Source organism: Abramis brama, assembly GCF_963993115.1.
Source record: "Abramis brama genome assembly, chromosome: 19".
In the NCBI taxonomy this organism is placed as follows: domain Eukaryota; kingdom Metazoa; phylum Chordata; class Actinopteri; order Cypriniformes; family Leuciscidae; genus Abramis; species Abramis brama.
In genome coordinates this window covers 34,886,030-34,903,469 of record NC_139981.1, presented here as the reverse complement: position 1 = coordinate 34,903,469, position 17,440 = coordinate 34,886,030, and the positions used below count along the sequence as shown (strand labels likewise).

At 41.4% G+C, this 17,440-nt stretch overlaps 1 protein-coding gene across 4 annotated transcripts in view; it reads left to right on the top strand.

The window, feature by feature from the left end:
- Positions 1-17,307, top strand: part of LOC311070068 (uncharacterized protein) — a 57,461-nt gene extending 40,154 nt beyond the window's left edge. For 3 of the 4 annotated variants that reach the window (XM_084093726.1, XM_084093725.1, XM_084093727.1), the window contains 5 exons: positions 8,305-8,394; positions 8,476-8,543; positions 8,708-8,791; positions 13,302-13,356; positions 14,773-17,307. In XM_084093726.1, the coding sequence (XP_083949852.1) occupies positions 8,305-8,394; positions 8,476-8,543; positions 8,708-8,791; positions 13,302-13,356; positions 14,773-15,843 (1,368 nt within the window). In that variant the 3' untranslated portion in view covers positions 15,844-17,307. The remainder of the gene's footprint in view (positions 1-8,304; positions 8,395-8,475; positions 8,544-8,707; positions 8,792-13,301; positions 13,357-14,772) is intronic. The other variant, XM_084093728.1, reaches the window with a different exon arrangement.
- The last annotated feature ends 133 nt before the right edge of the window (positions 17,308-17,440 follow it).

The window sequence follows — 17,440 nt, the reverse complement described above, 5'->3', positions numbered from 1 at the left end:
TTATCCGCCACACCTTAAAGGCCGGTCCGTGAAAATATTGTCTGATATTAAACCGGTCCGTGGCGCAAAAAAGGTTGGGGACCGCTGACTTAGAATACTGTCTAATACTTGATGGCTGCTCTGTCAAGTCTTCGTCGTCGGTTAGGAACCCGTTAATACCAAAAACGTAAAAAACTGGTCTTTAAGACCATTTTTGAGACATTTTAAAAATGATATACATATCTTGAATGATTTATGTACCCATTAATCGACAGTGGTGATTAACCTGCAACATGGGCTTTAACTAATTGTTCCGCATTTGTCAATGAGAGCATATGATGTAATTTAGATATATTTTTAAGATGGAAAAATGTGGTTTTACGTGACTTTCAAATGAAAGATTGGTATCAAAGAGCACACCCAGGTTCCTAACCGACGACGAAGACTTAACAGAGCAGCCATCAAGTGTTAGACAGTATTCTAGGTTATTACGTGAGGAAGTTTTTTGTCCAATAATTAGAATCTCTGTTTTTTCAGAATTTAGAAGTAGGAAATTACGAGTCATCCATTTTTTTATATCAGCTATGCATTCCGTTAATTTTGTTAATTGGTAAGTTTCGTCTGGGCGTGAAGAAATATAGAGCTGAGTATCATCAGCATAACAGTGAAAACTAATTCCATGCTTCCTAATGATATCTCCTAAGGGAAGCATGTACAGAGTGAACAGCAGCGGTCCTAGTACTGAGCCTTGTGATCGATGAGACATCTCTTCATTTACTGCTGCAAACTGATAACGGTCATTTAAACCATGCTAGTGCAATTCCACTAATGCCAACATAATGTTCGAGTCTATTTAAAAGAATGTTGTGGTCAATGGTGTCAAATGTAGCACTAAGATCGAGTAACACTAATAGAGAGATACAACCACGATCGGATGATAGGAGCAAATCATTTGTGACTCTAATGAGAGCCGCCTCGGTACTATGGTACGGTCTAAATCCGGACTGAAAATCCTCACAGATATAATTTCTTTCAAAAAAGGAACACAGTTGTGAGGATACTGCCTTTTTTAATATCTTTGACAGAAAAGGTAGATTCGAGATCGGCCTGTAATTGACTAATTCTGTAGGATCAAGTTGCGTTTTTTTAACAAGCGGTTTAATCATAGCCAGCTTAAAGTTTTTTGGTACGTATCCTAGAGACAAAGACAAATTAGTGATATTAAGAAGAGGATCTATGACCTCTGGGAGCATCTCTTTCAGTAGCTTAGTCGGTATAGGGTCTAACATACATGTTGTCGATTTAGATGATTTAATGAGTTTAGTAAATTCTTCCTCTCCTATAACAACGAATGAATCAAATTTTTCCTCAGGGAGACTACAATGCACTGCCTGATGCGATACTGTAGTAGACGGTTGCATAGTTATAATTTTGTCCCTGATATTATCAATCTTATAAGTGAAGAAGTTCATAAAATCATTACTGCTGTGTTGCTTGGAAACTTCGGTGCTTGAAGCTTTCTTTTTCGTTAGTTTAGCCACCGTTTCAAATAAATACCTAGGATTATGTTTATTTTCTTCTAATAGGGTTGAAAAATAAGCAGATCTAGCAGCTTTTAAGGCCTCTCTGTAAGCAATCGAGCTCTCCTTCAATGAAATGCGAAATACCTCTAGTTTTGTTTTCTTCCAGTTGCGCTCCATTTTTCTGGCTGCTCTCTTAAGGGCTGAGTGTGCTTGTTGTACCACGGCGTTGGACTATTTTCTTTAATCTTCTTTAAGCGCAACGGAGCAACTGTGTCTAAAGTGCTGGAAAAGAGAGAGTTAAAAGTTTCTGTTGCAATATCGAGTTCTTCTAAGCTATCTGGGATGCTGAGATGATGAAACTGATCAGGAAGATTATTAATAAAGCAATCTTTAGTGGCAGAAGTGATAGGTCTAACATATTTGTAACACGGAGTCGGCTTTGCAGCCTTGGCTAAATGAAGTTTACACGAGACTAGATAATGATCTGAGATGTCATCGCTCTGCTGCAGAATTTCAACGGCATCAACATCTATTCCGTGTGATAATATTAGATCTAGAGTATGATTACGACGATGAGTAGGTCCTGACACGTGTTGTCTAACTCCAATTGAGTTTACAATGTCTTTAAATGCCAATCCCAATGCATCTTTTTCATTATCAATTTGTATATTAAAATCACCAACAATTAGTACTTTATCTGCAGTCAATATTAATTCTGATAGAAAGTCCGCAAATTCTTTGATAAAGTCTGTATGGTGCCCTGGTGGCCTGTATACAGTAGTCAGCATAAATCTCAAGCGTGATTTATCGTTTATACTATATATTTTTACATTAAGCACCAATGCTTCAAAAGAATTATATTTAAAACTTGATTTCTTAGTGGTTTTGAAACTATTACTATAAATTAAAGCAACACCACCCCCTTTGCCCTTCAGACGAGGCTCATGTTTATAACAGCAATCTTGCGGGGTGGACTCATTTAAAGTAATGTAATCGTTTGGTTTTAGCCAGGTTTCTGTCAAACACAGCACTTCTAGGTTATTATCTGAAATCATATCATTAACAACGAGTGCTTTTGAAGTAAGCGATCGAATATTCAGCAACCCAAGCTTTAGCATTTGCTCATCTATATTATAGCTGTTTTTTATTTGTTGAACATCAATTAAATTTTTAACCTTAGATGGGTTTAAACGTTTTTTGGATTTCCAAGTTTGGGGAACAGACACAGTCTCCATATGATGATAGCTAGGTGAAAGAGGCTCTATGTGATGGGATTTATCTGACCTTGGTGACGCGAGGCCGCTAGCAGACGGTCGGTTTAGCCAGTCTGTCTGCTTCCTGACCTGAGGCCCAGATTGTCATGTTTGAGCTCTAAGACTATGAGCCATATTACTAGAGAGAAGAGCAGCACCATCCCAGGAGGGATGAATACCATCTCTTTTCAACAGGTCAGGTGTTCAATCTACTAACTATCTCATCACTCCTGCGAACAGGAAGGGGGCCAGAGCAAATTACAGTCCTTGACATCGTACTTGCGAGTTCACACACCTTTTTAATATTAATTTTGGTGAACAACATTAGTGCCAGCATTAGCATTAGCCAGCACTTTTAAATTTGCTTTGATGTCAGGCGCTCTGGCTCCCGGCAAACATGTGACTATGGTGGCTGGTGTCTCTATTTTCACGTTCCGTATAATAGAATCGCCAATAACTACGGCAAATTCTCAGTGGGTGTTTCACTGAGCGGGGCAAATCGATTTGTTATGGTAATCGGAACGGAAGAGTGTTTTTTTGATCCGCGACTAGAGCGATCCCTCACTGTCACCCATTTGCCTTGCTGCATAGGCTCTACTTCAGCCAGAACCGACTCATGTAAAGAGTTCACTATGCTAGGCGCATCCAAAGCAGTATTTAAATCTCTAGCACTCTTACAATCCTCAATTAAAGTTTGGATACGTGTCTCTAGTTCTGAAATCTTCTCCGTCAACCTAACTGTCTCCTTGCATTTATCACATATAAATCCTATATTGCCGACAGAGAAGGCTATGTTAAACATGTGACATGAAGTGCAGGTGACAATATCAGGACAAGACATTACTCACCGTGTTTGTTGACTGATTCTTACTCACCTGAGCTTTTTATGAACTCAAAGGAGGGGGCGCGCGGGTGGCGCGTTAACAGGCTAGCGAATTACTAGCGTGTTGTGCTAGTAGTAACGGAAGCTAGCGATGTCAGGTTAATCTGAGATGTTGGGTAGTAGTATAAACAACTAGAAATTGTAGTAAATGATGGTTCAAAACAAAGAAATACGAGGGTTAAACGGAGCTTACAGCACCGAAGCAAACACACTCACCCAACTACAGCTGGTCCAAAACACAGCAGCTCGAGTTCTTACCACCAGAACCAGGAAGTATGACCATATTAGCCTGGTTCTGTCAACACTGCACTGGCTCCCTATTAAACATTGTATACATTTCTAAATATTGCTGATTACTTACAAAGCACTAAATGGTTTAGCTCCGCAGTGCTTGAGCGAGCTCTTAACGCATTATAGTCCTTCATGTCTATTGCGATCTCAAAATTCCGGCCAGTTGATAATACCTAGAATATATAAATCGACTGGTGGCGGTAGATCCTTTTCCTATTTAGCACCAAAACTTTGGAACAGTCTTCCTGCCATTGTCCGGGAAGCAGACACACTCTGTCAGTTCAAAGCTAGATTAAAGACACATCTCTTTGACCTAGCATACACATAACACATTATAGACTTCTATAATTCAATGTTAGGCTGCATAGATTAGGTCAGCCGGAACCGCAAACACTTCCCATAAATCCTGATGTACTCGCTACATCATAAGAAGAATGGCGTCTACGCTAATATTAGTCTCTCTGTTTATCCCGAGGTTTACCGCAGTCCGCCGTATCCAGGCCGGATCCAGATCTGATGAAGGACCTGCGCCTGGATGCGACGACAGCGCAGTCCTGAAGTGTCCACTAGTCTCTCCTCTGCGAAGGCCTCCCTCCCCTCCGTTTACCTCTCTACAGATAAAGCGTTGTCGGGATAATTCCTGTTCGTGTGGCTACGCGGAAGTGATAAAAATTCTGTATTATAAATTTTAAGGCCAGACAAATAGTATGTTGAGGGTTGGTTTGTAGGGAAGGACTACACGCCTGCGCACATATATTCAAACGCACATCTCTATAGACTGAACTCGTAATACGCATGTGTGCGCCATCAGCGTTCTCACGGGTTCACGTTTTTAAAGTTTGAAACTTAAGAGTTTTGTGTTAAAACGGTTGCGTGTTTGCAGCCCCTAAGTAAGTTAATAACTAATGATCGTTGTGACGGAAGTGAATCAATCAAACTAACTTTAGCTGGACAATAACTTTATTCTAGAGCTGCTATAAAGCCAAAACAATATCTGTTACTTAAATTTCCTATTATCACTGTAAAGCCGCTTTGGAACAATCTACATTGTTAAAAGCGCTGTATAAATGAAGATGACTTGACCTTCCTCACTGCTTTAAATCTCTCCACATTATCAGAGGAAGCATCAAAACAGATGATAACACCAATTACAGAAACAGAAATAAGAGATGCTGTAAAAAGATTAAAATGCAACAAATCTCTAGGAGTCGATGGGCTTCCTGGAGAATTCTATAAATGCTTCATAAATTACCTAGTGCCCATACTAACCAAGGTGTTTAGATACTCCCTCTCTAAGAACAACCCTCCGGAGACATGGTCACAGGCCATTATATCTGTGATTCATAAAGAAGGGAAGGACCCAACACTCTGTGAAGGATACAGACCCATCAGCTTGATATGCAATGATCAGAAATTTGGTCAGTATTTTTCAGTATTTTAGCACAGAGTTCAAAGACATATTACTACTCTGATTAATCCAGATCAAAAAGGATTTATTCCTAATAGATATGGTGCTAACAATATAAGAAAAACCCTAAACATCATTACTTGTGCTAAAAGAGACAAGCAAACATCAATGTTAATAAGCTTTGATGCACAGAAAGCATCTGACACTGTAAATTGTGACTTTCTGTCCAAATCGCTATTTGTAATGGGATTCCACCCAAAATGTGTAAATTGTGTCAAATTATTTACAGTTATTTACAGAAATCCAAAATCTTGTGTCATAGTAAACGGATGCTGTTCTGAGTTCTTTGACCTACAGAGGGGTTTTTGAGGCAAGGGGACTGTCTTAGCCCCCTGCTCTTTGCTATGAATATTGAACCCCTGGCAGCATCTATAAGACAGAATGAGGAAATAAAAGGCATAAAAGACATGGGAAATAAGGAGCACAAGGTATCTCTTTATGCAGATGATATTCTGACCTATATAAGGTATCCAGTCCTTTCTGTCCCTGCATTGCTAGACACCTTGAAGAAATATGGAGAACTCTCTGGTTATCAAATAAACCAATCAAAGTCAGAGGCAATGATGTTAGTTTTACATTGGCCAATCCAAGGCTTGATTTCCACTGGTCTCAAGGATTCAGATATTTGGGAATTATTATAACGACAGACCTATCAAAACTGTTTAAAGCCAACTACGGGAAATTGATGGGCCACATAAAATCGGACCTTACAAGATGGGAAATTCTGCCACTCTCCCTGATAGGAAGAATAGAAACTATAAGAATGAACATTTTACCAAGGTTGTTCTTTCTCTTCCAATCACTACCTATCTATGTTCCTGTCTCCACCTTTACTATATTGGATAAATGGCTGTCCAAGTTTATTTGGCAGACTTAAATTTAAAAGACTACTCTGCCCAAAGGAAAATGGAGGCCTGGACTTGACTAGCCTGAAAACATATTATTGGGCAGCCCAACTCAGATCAATGGTTGCTTGGATGTCCCAAGACACTGACACTATATGGGTTGGAATGGAGCAGAGTGAATGCCCAAATTTGCCATTAGATTCAATCCCATTCCTAAACCAAGACATATGGGGGGAAAAGAAGATTGTTAATGTATGGAGTAAAAACACCTTAAAAATATAGCTGCAAGCAGCAATTACCGGGGCCAAGCAGAATAAGACGACAAGACATGTCTGAAAGTGTCAGACCAACTGCAACAATGAGCAGTTAAAGATATTTAAAGAGGATTTTAGGCAAAATGGCTGAAAAATCATATAAAAAGCAATTAAAAATATGATTTAATGGATTATCACTTTCGACCAATAGGTGGCGCAGTTACAAAACTGATGTGATGTGGTCAGAGTAAAGTGACAATGACAAAGTTTGGTGTCAATATGTCAAGGCATTGCAGAGATAAAGCCTGAATAGTCCTTTTGGCATCATGCCTCAACTTTGCTGCTGCGGTATATGAAAACGGTTTTGTCTATCGACACGAAATCCATAACTTTTTAGTTTGAAAAAGTAGGTTTTGAATGAAAATCAAGATGGTGGACAGGAAGTTCAGCCAAATAAGGTAAACTTGGTATCTAGGTTCTCGGCGTGAACCAAGGAATCTATTAAGACAAGTGGCATTACAATAGGCCAATTTATTCAAAAGTTACTAGCATTTTTGGAAATTCTGTTATAACTTTTGACCACTAGGTGGTGCTGGTTCGAAACTTCTCACGCTCCTTCAGGGCATTGTGCTGATGACCCATACCAAGTTTCGTAACAAAAATACAGCATTTTAGCACAAAATTCTAAATGGCCAACAGTCGAAATGGCCGATATGGTAAAATTGGATATCAGTCGAATCGGAATGTTGCCCTGAATCTAACGAGACCAATTTTATGATTTGGACAAACTGTTCAGAAGTTATAAGCAAAAATAGCCATTTTTCATATCTCCGGACCAGTAGGTGGCGCTGTGCCGAAACGCAGCATTTAGCCTCAGGTCATGCTTGTGATGACGTACCAAGTTTGGTCTAAATCCGATAAAGCGTTACGGAGATACAGCCTTATGTCTGTTTTCACAAGCGCTACATAAAATTAATTTGCGCGGTATTTGAGAACGGTTTGATCAAGAGCTGCTGTAAAGCCAAAACAATCTCTGTTACGGTAATTTCCTATTATCTCTGTAAAGCTGCTTTGGAACAATCTACATTGTTTAAAGCACTATATAAATTAAGATGACTTGACTTGACTATTCTTATTGTAATTATTTATTTTCTTCCCATATGGATTTGTGCATGCACATTTGTGCACACATGTTGATGTTGTGTGTTCTCATTTTCTTTTCTTTTCTTTTCTTTTCTTAATATTAAATATTTTCCTTACTTTTATTATAATTTTATTCATTTATCTTAATGCAATGGTCATTTGCAATGTGAAAATTACTGTATTATTTACCAAATGTAGTAGGTATATACGTGGTATTGCGGAGATAAAGATCTTACGTCACATTTATTATGGTTTGGATGAAAGATATCTATGGACTGCTATTTTGTTTGTAGACTTACCCCGTGACACCTTACTGTACCATCAAAAAGTTAATTTGTGACATACTGTATGACCGCACTTGATAAAAGGAAATAAAAAGAAAAGTTCAAAAAAGAAACAACCCAGAATTTTTTAGAGTGAGTATTTAGAGAAATATGCTGATAAGAAATTAAGATAGTTAAATCACATGTAGCCCACAAGTTACATTAATGCTGCACTATAGTACTAACGTAAAGGGAAAGTACTGAAGGACCCTAGAGAATATCGGTACACTTTATAATGTTGGCCTGTGCTCTAGGACTGATGAAAGACTAGAAACAACCTTTTTAGAGTTGTTTAGAGTTTTTATAAAGCGATGCTTTCCTTTTTCTCCATGGTGTTTGTAGATTCTTGACTGGTTTGTTCAGATTTGTCTGTCCCTGCAGTATCTGCATGATGAGAGGAGAAATGTTCTTCACAGAGATATAAAACCTCAGGTAGACACTCATGAAGCTCAATAAAACATTTGTCACCAAATCAAATGTGTGTAATGTATGAGTTTTCTGTTGTCATTGTAGAATATTTTTCTGACTGAAGATGGTTACATCAATCTAGGAGATTTCGGATGCTCAACACTGCATAGAAGGTAAAATAAATAAATAAATAAATAAATAAATTGATAGTTATGAGCAGAAATTAACATTCTTGGCCAAAACTGTCTCTTGTCTCTTGCCTACCTCATGTTTCGATACATCACTAAAACATATTTTGAAGTTTTATCAGAATGAGAATACATTGTTTTTTTTTCAGAGCTGATGCATATACAAGCTCAAGTGTGGGTGCAGACCTCTATCGCTGCCTAGAAGCTGATGAGAATGAATATAATTCCAAAAGGTATGCTTTTTAAAAGTTTAAATATACATAAAATACTGATATGTGTTACGTAACGTGGTGGTGAAAACAGCATGAAGGATGAAGAAGAACAATTATAAAGGTCTTTAATGACAAATCTCAGGAACCAGGAGAAAACCACACTTAACATTAACGAGAACGGACCAGTGTTAATTTTGACAGCAAATTTCTCGACTTCTCTCTTTCTCTCTCTTTCTTTTAGTCTTTTTGTGTTTGTCTATCACTGAGCAAAACAAAAAGGCTGTTCTTACAGCCGGTACGGTGCGCCGAAAGCGCTGAAATGACGTTTTTACGGCTGGTAAGATCGCTGTGAGAGGAAAGAGCTTACACGGGTGGAGCGCGTCTTTTTAAAGATGTCGCTCTACCTGTGTGTTTCTGGATGCGGTCATTACCTGGGATCACGGGATGGTCCCGAAAGTTGCATCGCATGTCTGGGCATTGAACATGCTGAGGCAGCGTTTGTGGATGAGTCATGCACCCATTGTGGGAAGATGACCATTTCGGAGATACGGTCGAGACTCTCGTTACAGCAAAGGGTTCAGTTGGGGCTGAACTGCTTGAACATGTTCAAAGGCAGGACGGCGGCCCCACTGAAATTCTTTCAGAGGCTCCTGGGGCATATGGCAGTGGCAGCAGCTGTAACCCCGCTCGGGCAGCTCCATATGAGACCGCTTCAGCACTGGCTTCACGGCCGAGTCCAGAAATGGGCGTGGCATCACGGCACTCACCGGGTGACAATCATACCAGCGTGCCGCCAGACCTTCAGCGCGTGGTCAGACCCCTTGTTCCTCCGGGCAGGAGTGCCCTTGGAACCAAGCATGTCCAGGCATGCTATGGTATTCACAGAAGCCTCTGCCACTGGCTGGGGTACCACGTAAAACGAGCATGCAGTGTCAGGGGTGTGGGCGGGCCCCCAACTGCATTGGCACATCAACTGCCTTGAGTTGCTAGCAGTCCGTCTCGCTCTGAGCCCCTTAAAAAGGCAGCTACAGGGGAGGGACGTGCTGGGCAGTTGTCCGTACGGACAACACTGTGACCGTTGCGTACATCAACCGACAAGGTGGTCTACGCTCCCGTTGCATGTAGCAACTCGTCCGCCGTCTCCTCCTCTGGAGTCAGAAGCATCTGAAGTCACTTCGAGCCATGTATGTCCCTGGTGTGCTCAACCTTGTGGCTGATAAGCCATCACGAGCTGTGCTCCCGGGAGAAAAGCGACTCCACCCCCAGGCGGTTCAGCTGATCTGGAGAGAGTTCAGGGAGGCTCAGGTAGACCTGTTCCTCCCACTGCCATCTGTTTTACTCCCTGACCAAGGGAACACTCGGCATGGACGCACTGGCACACAGCTTGCCCCGGGGCCTTCGCAAATATGCGTTTCCCCCAGTGAACCTACTCAGGGAGCCAAAGTCAGGAAGGACGAGGAGCAGGTCCTTCTGGTGGTTCCCTATTGGCCCACCCGGACCTGGTTCCTAGAACTCATGCTCCTCGTGACAGTCCCTCCCAGGCCCATTCCTCTGAGGAAGGACCTTCTGACTCAGAGACGGGGCACCCTATGGCACCTGCGCCTGGACCTCTGGAAACTCCATGTCTTGTGCCTGGACGGGACGCGGAGGTTCTAGGTGACTTACCCCCAGAGGTACTTAACACCATCACTTCTGCACGGGCTCCGTCCACGAGACGTGTGTACTAGAGGTCTACACGGAGCACCCGAGACCCGAGGACCCAGGACCCGACCCAGGACCCGCACAGGTTCGGGTCTATATTTTAAATGGTCAGCCGGGTCTGGGTTGGGTCCCAGTCTATTACTTCGTGTCCCGGGTCTGTTTAACATTGCGTGTAATATACCCGAGTCGATCAGACTCGGAGAACACCCGGCCGTGATCAGAGTCAGTCAGCACTGCTTGTGTGTTTTTGTAACTTGCAACATGTAAAATTAGGATAAGAAAAGTGAAATAAGGTTTAAAAAACACAAATTGCGCTAAAAAGCTCTTCAGGTTGCTCCAGACAGCTAACGCGAATGTGCAGTCTCAAGCGCGTCATGTTTCTATGACAACCAGAGCGGGACTTATTCCACCAAGCCGCGCTCCAAACACTTCCTTACTACTATCCCATTTTTATAATAATATGAATGAACCATCTTGTTTAATCTTAAAGTTTTGGTGGTCAGACTCGGTGCAGAGAGCACAGAGATGATGGCAAAATAAATAATGCTAACGTCAGCGGCCATAGCACTGAACGTGCAATCGTTATTATAGTTCAAACGGGCAAACAGTCAAAGTTGTTATGCGAGTTAACTCGAGTCAAAATGAAAAAATCTGCAAAGTTGCATTTGTGGATTAAGCTTGGAATGGATAGAACTTTCTTGTCGGAGGATTGTAATGCATCACAGTCAGTCAGGTACAAGGAAGGCTACTAATGTTAGGTAAGACAAAAGGTTTTATTTTATGGAACTTGTGTGGAATATGTAACAATCGGGTCCAGTCGGGTCTGAGTCTTCCAGCCGGGTTCGGGTCCGGGTAGTACATTTATGGCATTTCTCGGATCTACATGTGTCCGGGTCCAGCTTTTGAAATAATAGACGGGTCCGGGTCGGTTCGGTGTAGCACATTACGGGTCTCTTCGGGTTCAGGCACAAATTTTTGGACCCGTGTAGACCTCTAGTGCATACGCCTTGAAGTGGAACCTGTTCGTAGAGTGGTGTTCTGCTCGCCGATAGGACCCCCAAAGATGTTTGATTGGGTCTGTGGTTTCCTTCTTGCAGCAAGGGTTAGAGCGAAGGCTGTTCTCCCTCCACCCTCAAAGTACATGCAGCCGCTATTTCAGCATATCACAACCACATAGATGGCAATACAGTAGGAAAGCACAACCTGGTCCTCAGGTTTCTTAGGGGGGCGAGACGATTAAATCCTCCTCGACCCCCCTCCATACCCTCTTGGGACCTTTCCCTGGTGCTTTGAGCACTTCAGGATGCTCCCTTTGAGCCTTTGCAATCAGCAGACTTAAAGCTTCTCTCCATGAAGATTTTGTTGCTGGTTGCACTGGCCTCTGTCAAGAGGGTATGGGACCTGGAGGCATTTTCAGTCGACGAATCGTGCCTAGAGTTCGGGCCGGGTGACAACCATGTTGTACTGAAACCCCAGCCTGGCTATGTGACCAAGGTTCCTACCACTCCCTTCAGGGACCAGGTAGTGAACCTGCAAGTACTGCCCCCGGAGGAGGCAGACCCAGCCCTGGCTTTGCTCTTTCCCGTTCGTGTTCTGCGTCTGTACATGGACAGAACTCAAAGTCTCAGGACCTCAGACCAGCTCTTTGTCTGTTACAGACTCCAAGCAGAGGATGGCCCACTGGATAGGCGTGCCCTGCCCGTTCAGGTTGCATGCTCACTCCACGAGAGGAATTGCATCCTCCTGGGCACTGGCACATGGCTCCTCGCTAACAGATATCTGTAGAGATGCGGGCTGGGCGACACCTAACACATTCGTTACATATTATAGCCTACGTGTAGAGTTGGTCTCCTCCCGTGTTCTCACCCTAAACGGGTAGAAGCACTGAGAGGCCCGGCTCTGTCAACTTGCTGCACCCTACTGTGCTCCTTATTTCTCCTGAGTGAAAAACCTGTTGAGTCCTTCGACACCCTCGGCCCGGACATGGTGGAGCGTCCGGCGCCAGGCCTTTATTCATTGAATCCTTGAGAACTGTGTCTAGGCTTGGTCCCATATGTGTGACCCTACGGGGATCCCCATATGTGTATTTCTTCCACGGCTGCACCTAAACGGAAGCCTGTGTCTTTACTTTGGGCTAAGTCACCCAGTATTTCATATGCAGTACAACCTTCGGGTTAGTCCATATGTATATCCTCACATAACTCCATCTGGGAAGAATGTGGGTTCCGCAGTGTTCTCCTTTCTAAAAAGAAAGGGCATGCTTTCCCAGTGTTATCCAATATTCTCACTTTATGGGTTATGATGGAACAGTGACAGATACACTCTGTGTAAGCCCTCTCCTATCGTCTTTCCAGGCAAGAAGGGGTAAGAGGTTCGCACAGGGCGCTGGATGGGCTCAGTAGCTGTGGCGCTTTGGTAGGGATTCCCATTTGTCGGTCAGAGTGACCGACTGATAGGGAACGTCTCGGTTACGTATGGTAACCCTCGTTCCCTGAAGGAGGGAACGGAGACATATGTCCTGTCACCACATCTGCTGTGACCCGCCGGGGCAGCCAGCTCATTGGCTCGGCTCCTCAGCAAAAAACTGAAGTGCAATCGCACCTGCTGCTCAATATATACCCGCGCTGCGTGGCTGAGCAGCTGATGACAAAAACACTAGGAAACATGGGAGACAGGCCATACATGTAACAATATTTAAGTGATAACCAATATTGCAATTTCTTGCAACGTCTTAAGATGAAATGTTGTCTTAAACAATGCACACAAGTACCTCCAACCCTTACCTCATTCAAGTTCCTCTATTTTTCTTCTTTGTTATGCATTTTTGTAGTGACATATGGTCATTGGGATGGTTGCTCTATGATCTCTGCATGCTGGATGAGTGGGTGAGTATATTTTGTTTTTCCTTCTCAAACACATTCTAATAAATCTGAAAAATTACAAAAAAATTACTGATGGATTCATTTCAATTAGCTTTATAATTTACAAACCAATAATGACATTTTTTGAAAGTTAATGCTGGACAAAAGTGTTTGAGAGATTTTGTTAAATATTGCTGCTATGGCAAAACTACGGTGACCGGGAGGGGACATGTTCGGTTCACTTATTTTTGTCGTGGCCACAACATATAAACTTGTGGGAACGTGATACTAAGTCGTGGGAATGTCATAATATCTCGTGGGAACGTCATATTAAGTCGTGGGAATGTGATTATAAGTCGTGGCCACGAGATCATTTTGTTGAGGTAACGACATCATTATGTCGTGGCCACGCGATGCAAAGTCGTGGCCTCGAGATCGTATGTTGAGGGAGCAATATATTTTTCTCGTGGCCATGACTTCATATTTTGAGAGAACGACAGCGGCCAATACTAACCGTACCATAGCCTATAGACTGGGCTACAGCAGAGATGGAGATGACTGAAGAAATAACATTTTACTTTAAATTAGGAATTTCATATAAAGATATAGTGCGGTCTTTGGCATAAAGAAATGGGTACGTTATAAGTGAAAGACACCTGAAGTGCATTCTTAAATTGAATGGGCATTTTCGTTGGAAATTTGCTGGCTTGAATGAAATACTCGGATTCATCATTGACCAGTTGGGTTAAGGTTGTGCGAATCCATGTCAGGTCACGAATAAAGTCCCGTTTAAGGCAATGAACAAAAACAAATTATGATAAACTTAAATGAACAAATAACCCTAACCCTAACCCTATGATCGGTGTAAAAGGAGGAGCCAGTGTACGTCGCGTGTGAAGATTCGATTATTCCCACATGTAATAAAACTCGTGAAAAAACGAGAAAAATATATCGTTACCTCAACAAAATGATCTCGTGGCCACGACTTATAATCACGTTCCCATGAGTTTATATGTTGTGGCCACGACAAAAATAAGTGAACCGAACATGTCACCGTACAAAACCCTTCTCGATGGCTGTTTATTTTAGCTTCACACAAATCCAGTGTAGGGTTGCACAGTACATCGAAATAAAATTGATATAGCAACAATGCCAGAATAGTCTCAATGTTTCTTGGTCTTCTCCTGGACTGAAGCACAGGCTCTACTCTTCACACAATGGTGACCCACAAAACTCAACAGAAACCATAAATCCCAACAGAACATTAAACACCAACATCTCTCTTTTATGTGCAAAACACATGAAATAACATTTCAGCATTTACTCTCATTTTATTGAGTTAACAAATTTTTTTCAACTAAGTGCATGGAACTTTAAAGTGATTCTCAATCTAGATGTTAACCAAATGTTCCTTTTTTCCCCCTTTATTTTCCTGCACAGTCACATATTAAACAATGTCGCTTTCAACAAGCCTCCCTCGTGGTAGGAAACCCCCTTATCATCTCAGAGAGGTATTCACAGGAACTACGAGAAATAATCAAAGAAATGCTCAGCTCTGACCCTGAAGACAGACCTTCAGCTGACCAGATTCTAGCAAAACCATTCCTGACAGATGCAGTAAAGAGAAATAAGAGAATTCCAGAAGCACTTGAACGAAGGTTCATCAACTCCATCAATACCTTTGAGGAGGCCTGCATTAGGCACTATGGAAACTTTGAGACCTTAGTTAAAGAGTGGGGGGAAACAACAACTTCACTAGAGGAGATACACCGTAAATGCACTATAGGCAGTCTGTCAGGTGCAGTGATTGGGGCTGCTGGTGGAATCACCGCAGTGGTTGGTGCAATATTGGCACCATTCACATTTGGAGCATCTCTGATTGTTACAGCTGTGGGTGTTGGTGTGGGGGTCGCAGGTGGTGTAACAGGTGCTGCGTCCAGCATAGCCAATACAGCACAACAAAAACCACTCCGTGAGAACCTTGAAAACATTCAGCAGAAATTTAATAAGGTGAGCACACCAATTCTCGATTCGCTGAATGCACTGAGAAGGACACTGAAACTAATCCAAAAGTTCAGGGATTTTGTCAGTGACTCTTCTGACAATGTAAAAATGTTCTGCAATGTAGACAAAAGAAGAGAAGTGTGTGGCACAGAACTCATGAATCTAGGTCTGCTGGCAAATGTTGGTAGAATTGCAGCTCAGACTGCCAGACTAGGACGAGCCGCAGCAGAAGCAGCGGCTGCAGTCACAGGTGTGTTGAGTGGACTCTTAGTCATCGTTGACATCGCCTTCGTAGTGGTGGATTCTGTAGACCTTCACCAGATGAATCAGGGAAAGGTAAATGATCCAAAAAAGGTCAAATCAAGTTTACTCAAGTCCATTGCTCAGATGAGGAAAACACATACAGATCTTGGCAATGTCTTATGGGAAATTAGAGAAACAAGAAAGGAACTAAGAGAGTATAGAGAAATGGTCAGGGCTGACAGTGAATCAATCAGTCTAAGATAGTCTGAGTTTAAACGTAAATATGATACAAGTCAGAGACTCATGCAACATCCTACTGATTTAGCCTATCTATAACCTTTATTTAAAAAAAAAAGGGTTTGGAGAAAATGATATAAATGTCTGTGTTGTACCGATTCTAACAACAGAATAGATGTGTCTTTAATCTAGGTTTAAACTGGGAGAGTCAGTCTGAACCCAGAGCATCATCAGGAAGGCTATTCTTTCTGTGTCTGTGCTCTCCAACAGGTTTAAAATCGTCTAGTGTGTCCCAGGCCTTAGCAGTAAATCAATCGTTTTCTGTTTCTTATCATTTGGCCTTGGCTGAATTATAGTTTTTTTTCTTATTCGAAATGTGATCAAGGTAGTAGATGTGTTGAGGAATTTGGCAATTAACGTGGCATTTTAATTATATTCTGCTGAAATGAACAAAATGACTTGGAAAAAGATTTGTTAATTTTAATGATTTAAAGAGTCAGTAAAATGATCCGAACTTCCCATCACTGCGTCCAGGCCTTAGGACTGTACATGTGCAGCGGCTGGTCTAGCCTGGGGGGGGGGGAAAAGCTTTTTTAACACTATTTGAGGATAAGAAATACGAGACATAGTAAAATATGAAAGAAATGCTTTCAAAAAATGCCTACTATTTTACAACAGTAAATTAGTATTTCTGAGGTTAGTTTGAATAAAACACGCCAAAACAACCTTCATATAAAGGCTTTCTATTACAGCCTTCCATTACTCGCAGCAAACTGATAAAGCAGGAAAAGAAAAAATATATATCTTACTTATGTTTTATCATTTACTTATGTTTTATAATCTAATCATTTAGATCTTAAATATCATATAACCAAATGTGATCAATCATATTTGAGGAAACATTGTTATCAGGTTGATGTGTTCCTCATTATTATCATTTTGATGTGTTTACCATTATTATCATTTGAAATGTATGTGTAATGTTTTTCTTTTATAAATCTTTATGCCTCAAATGTAGCTGAGTGACTTAGGGTGAACTTTTGTGCTTGCTGTTTAGATGAGGGCAAGAGTCTATAAGTTTCCAATAGACAGACCACAAATGCTCGAATGTCTCAGAATAAAGTGATAAACGAATGTTATCTTAGCTGAACATCTTGCAGAAGAGACACATTGTGCAGTAGTTATTTGTGTTTTGTATTAAGAATAAGATTAACAACTTTCTGACACATTTGGGGTACGAGACAATGTGTGTCTTTAGTGCCTTTAGTCTCAATATGAGAGGAATGAGGAAATTTGCCCTGTTCTGATAAGAATCTGCATAAGAGAAAGAATATGTTCTGTCCTGGTTAGTCTTACTTTGGACTCAGACTTTTCTCCTTCGCAAAGGCAAGAATATTATACTCAGAGTGTGTTAATTATATTTTACTTATAAATATTAGAAGTGATTTTACCTGTTCATTTTATGTTTCTTTATTAAACTTTTAAACCTGATTATGGATGAATAATTTTACTCTTCATTTATCATTTGATTGTCTGCTGTTAAGAAATAAATTTGACTTAAAGGAGAACTCCGGTCATTTTTTTGTAAATTTGGAGTGCTGTCAGTACAGAGAACAACGACAAA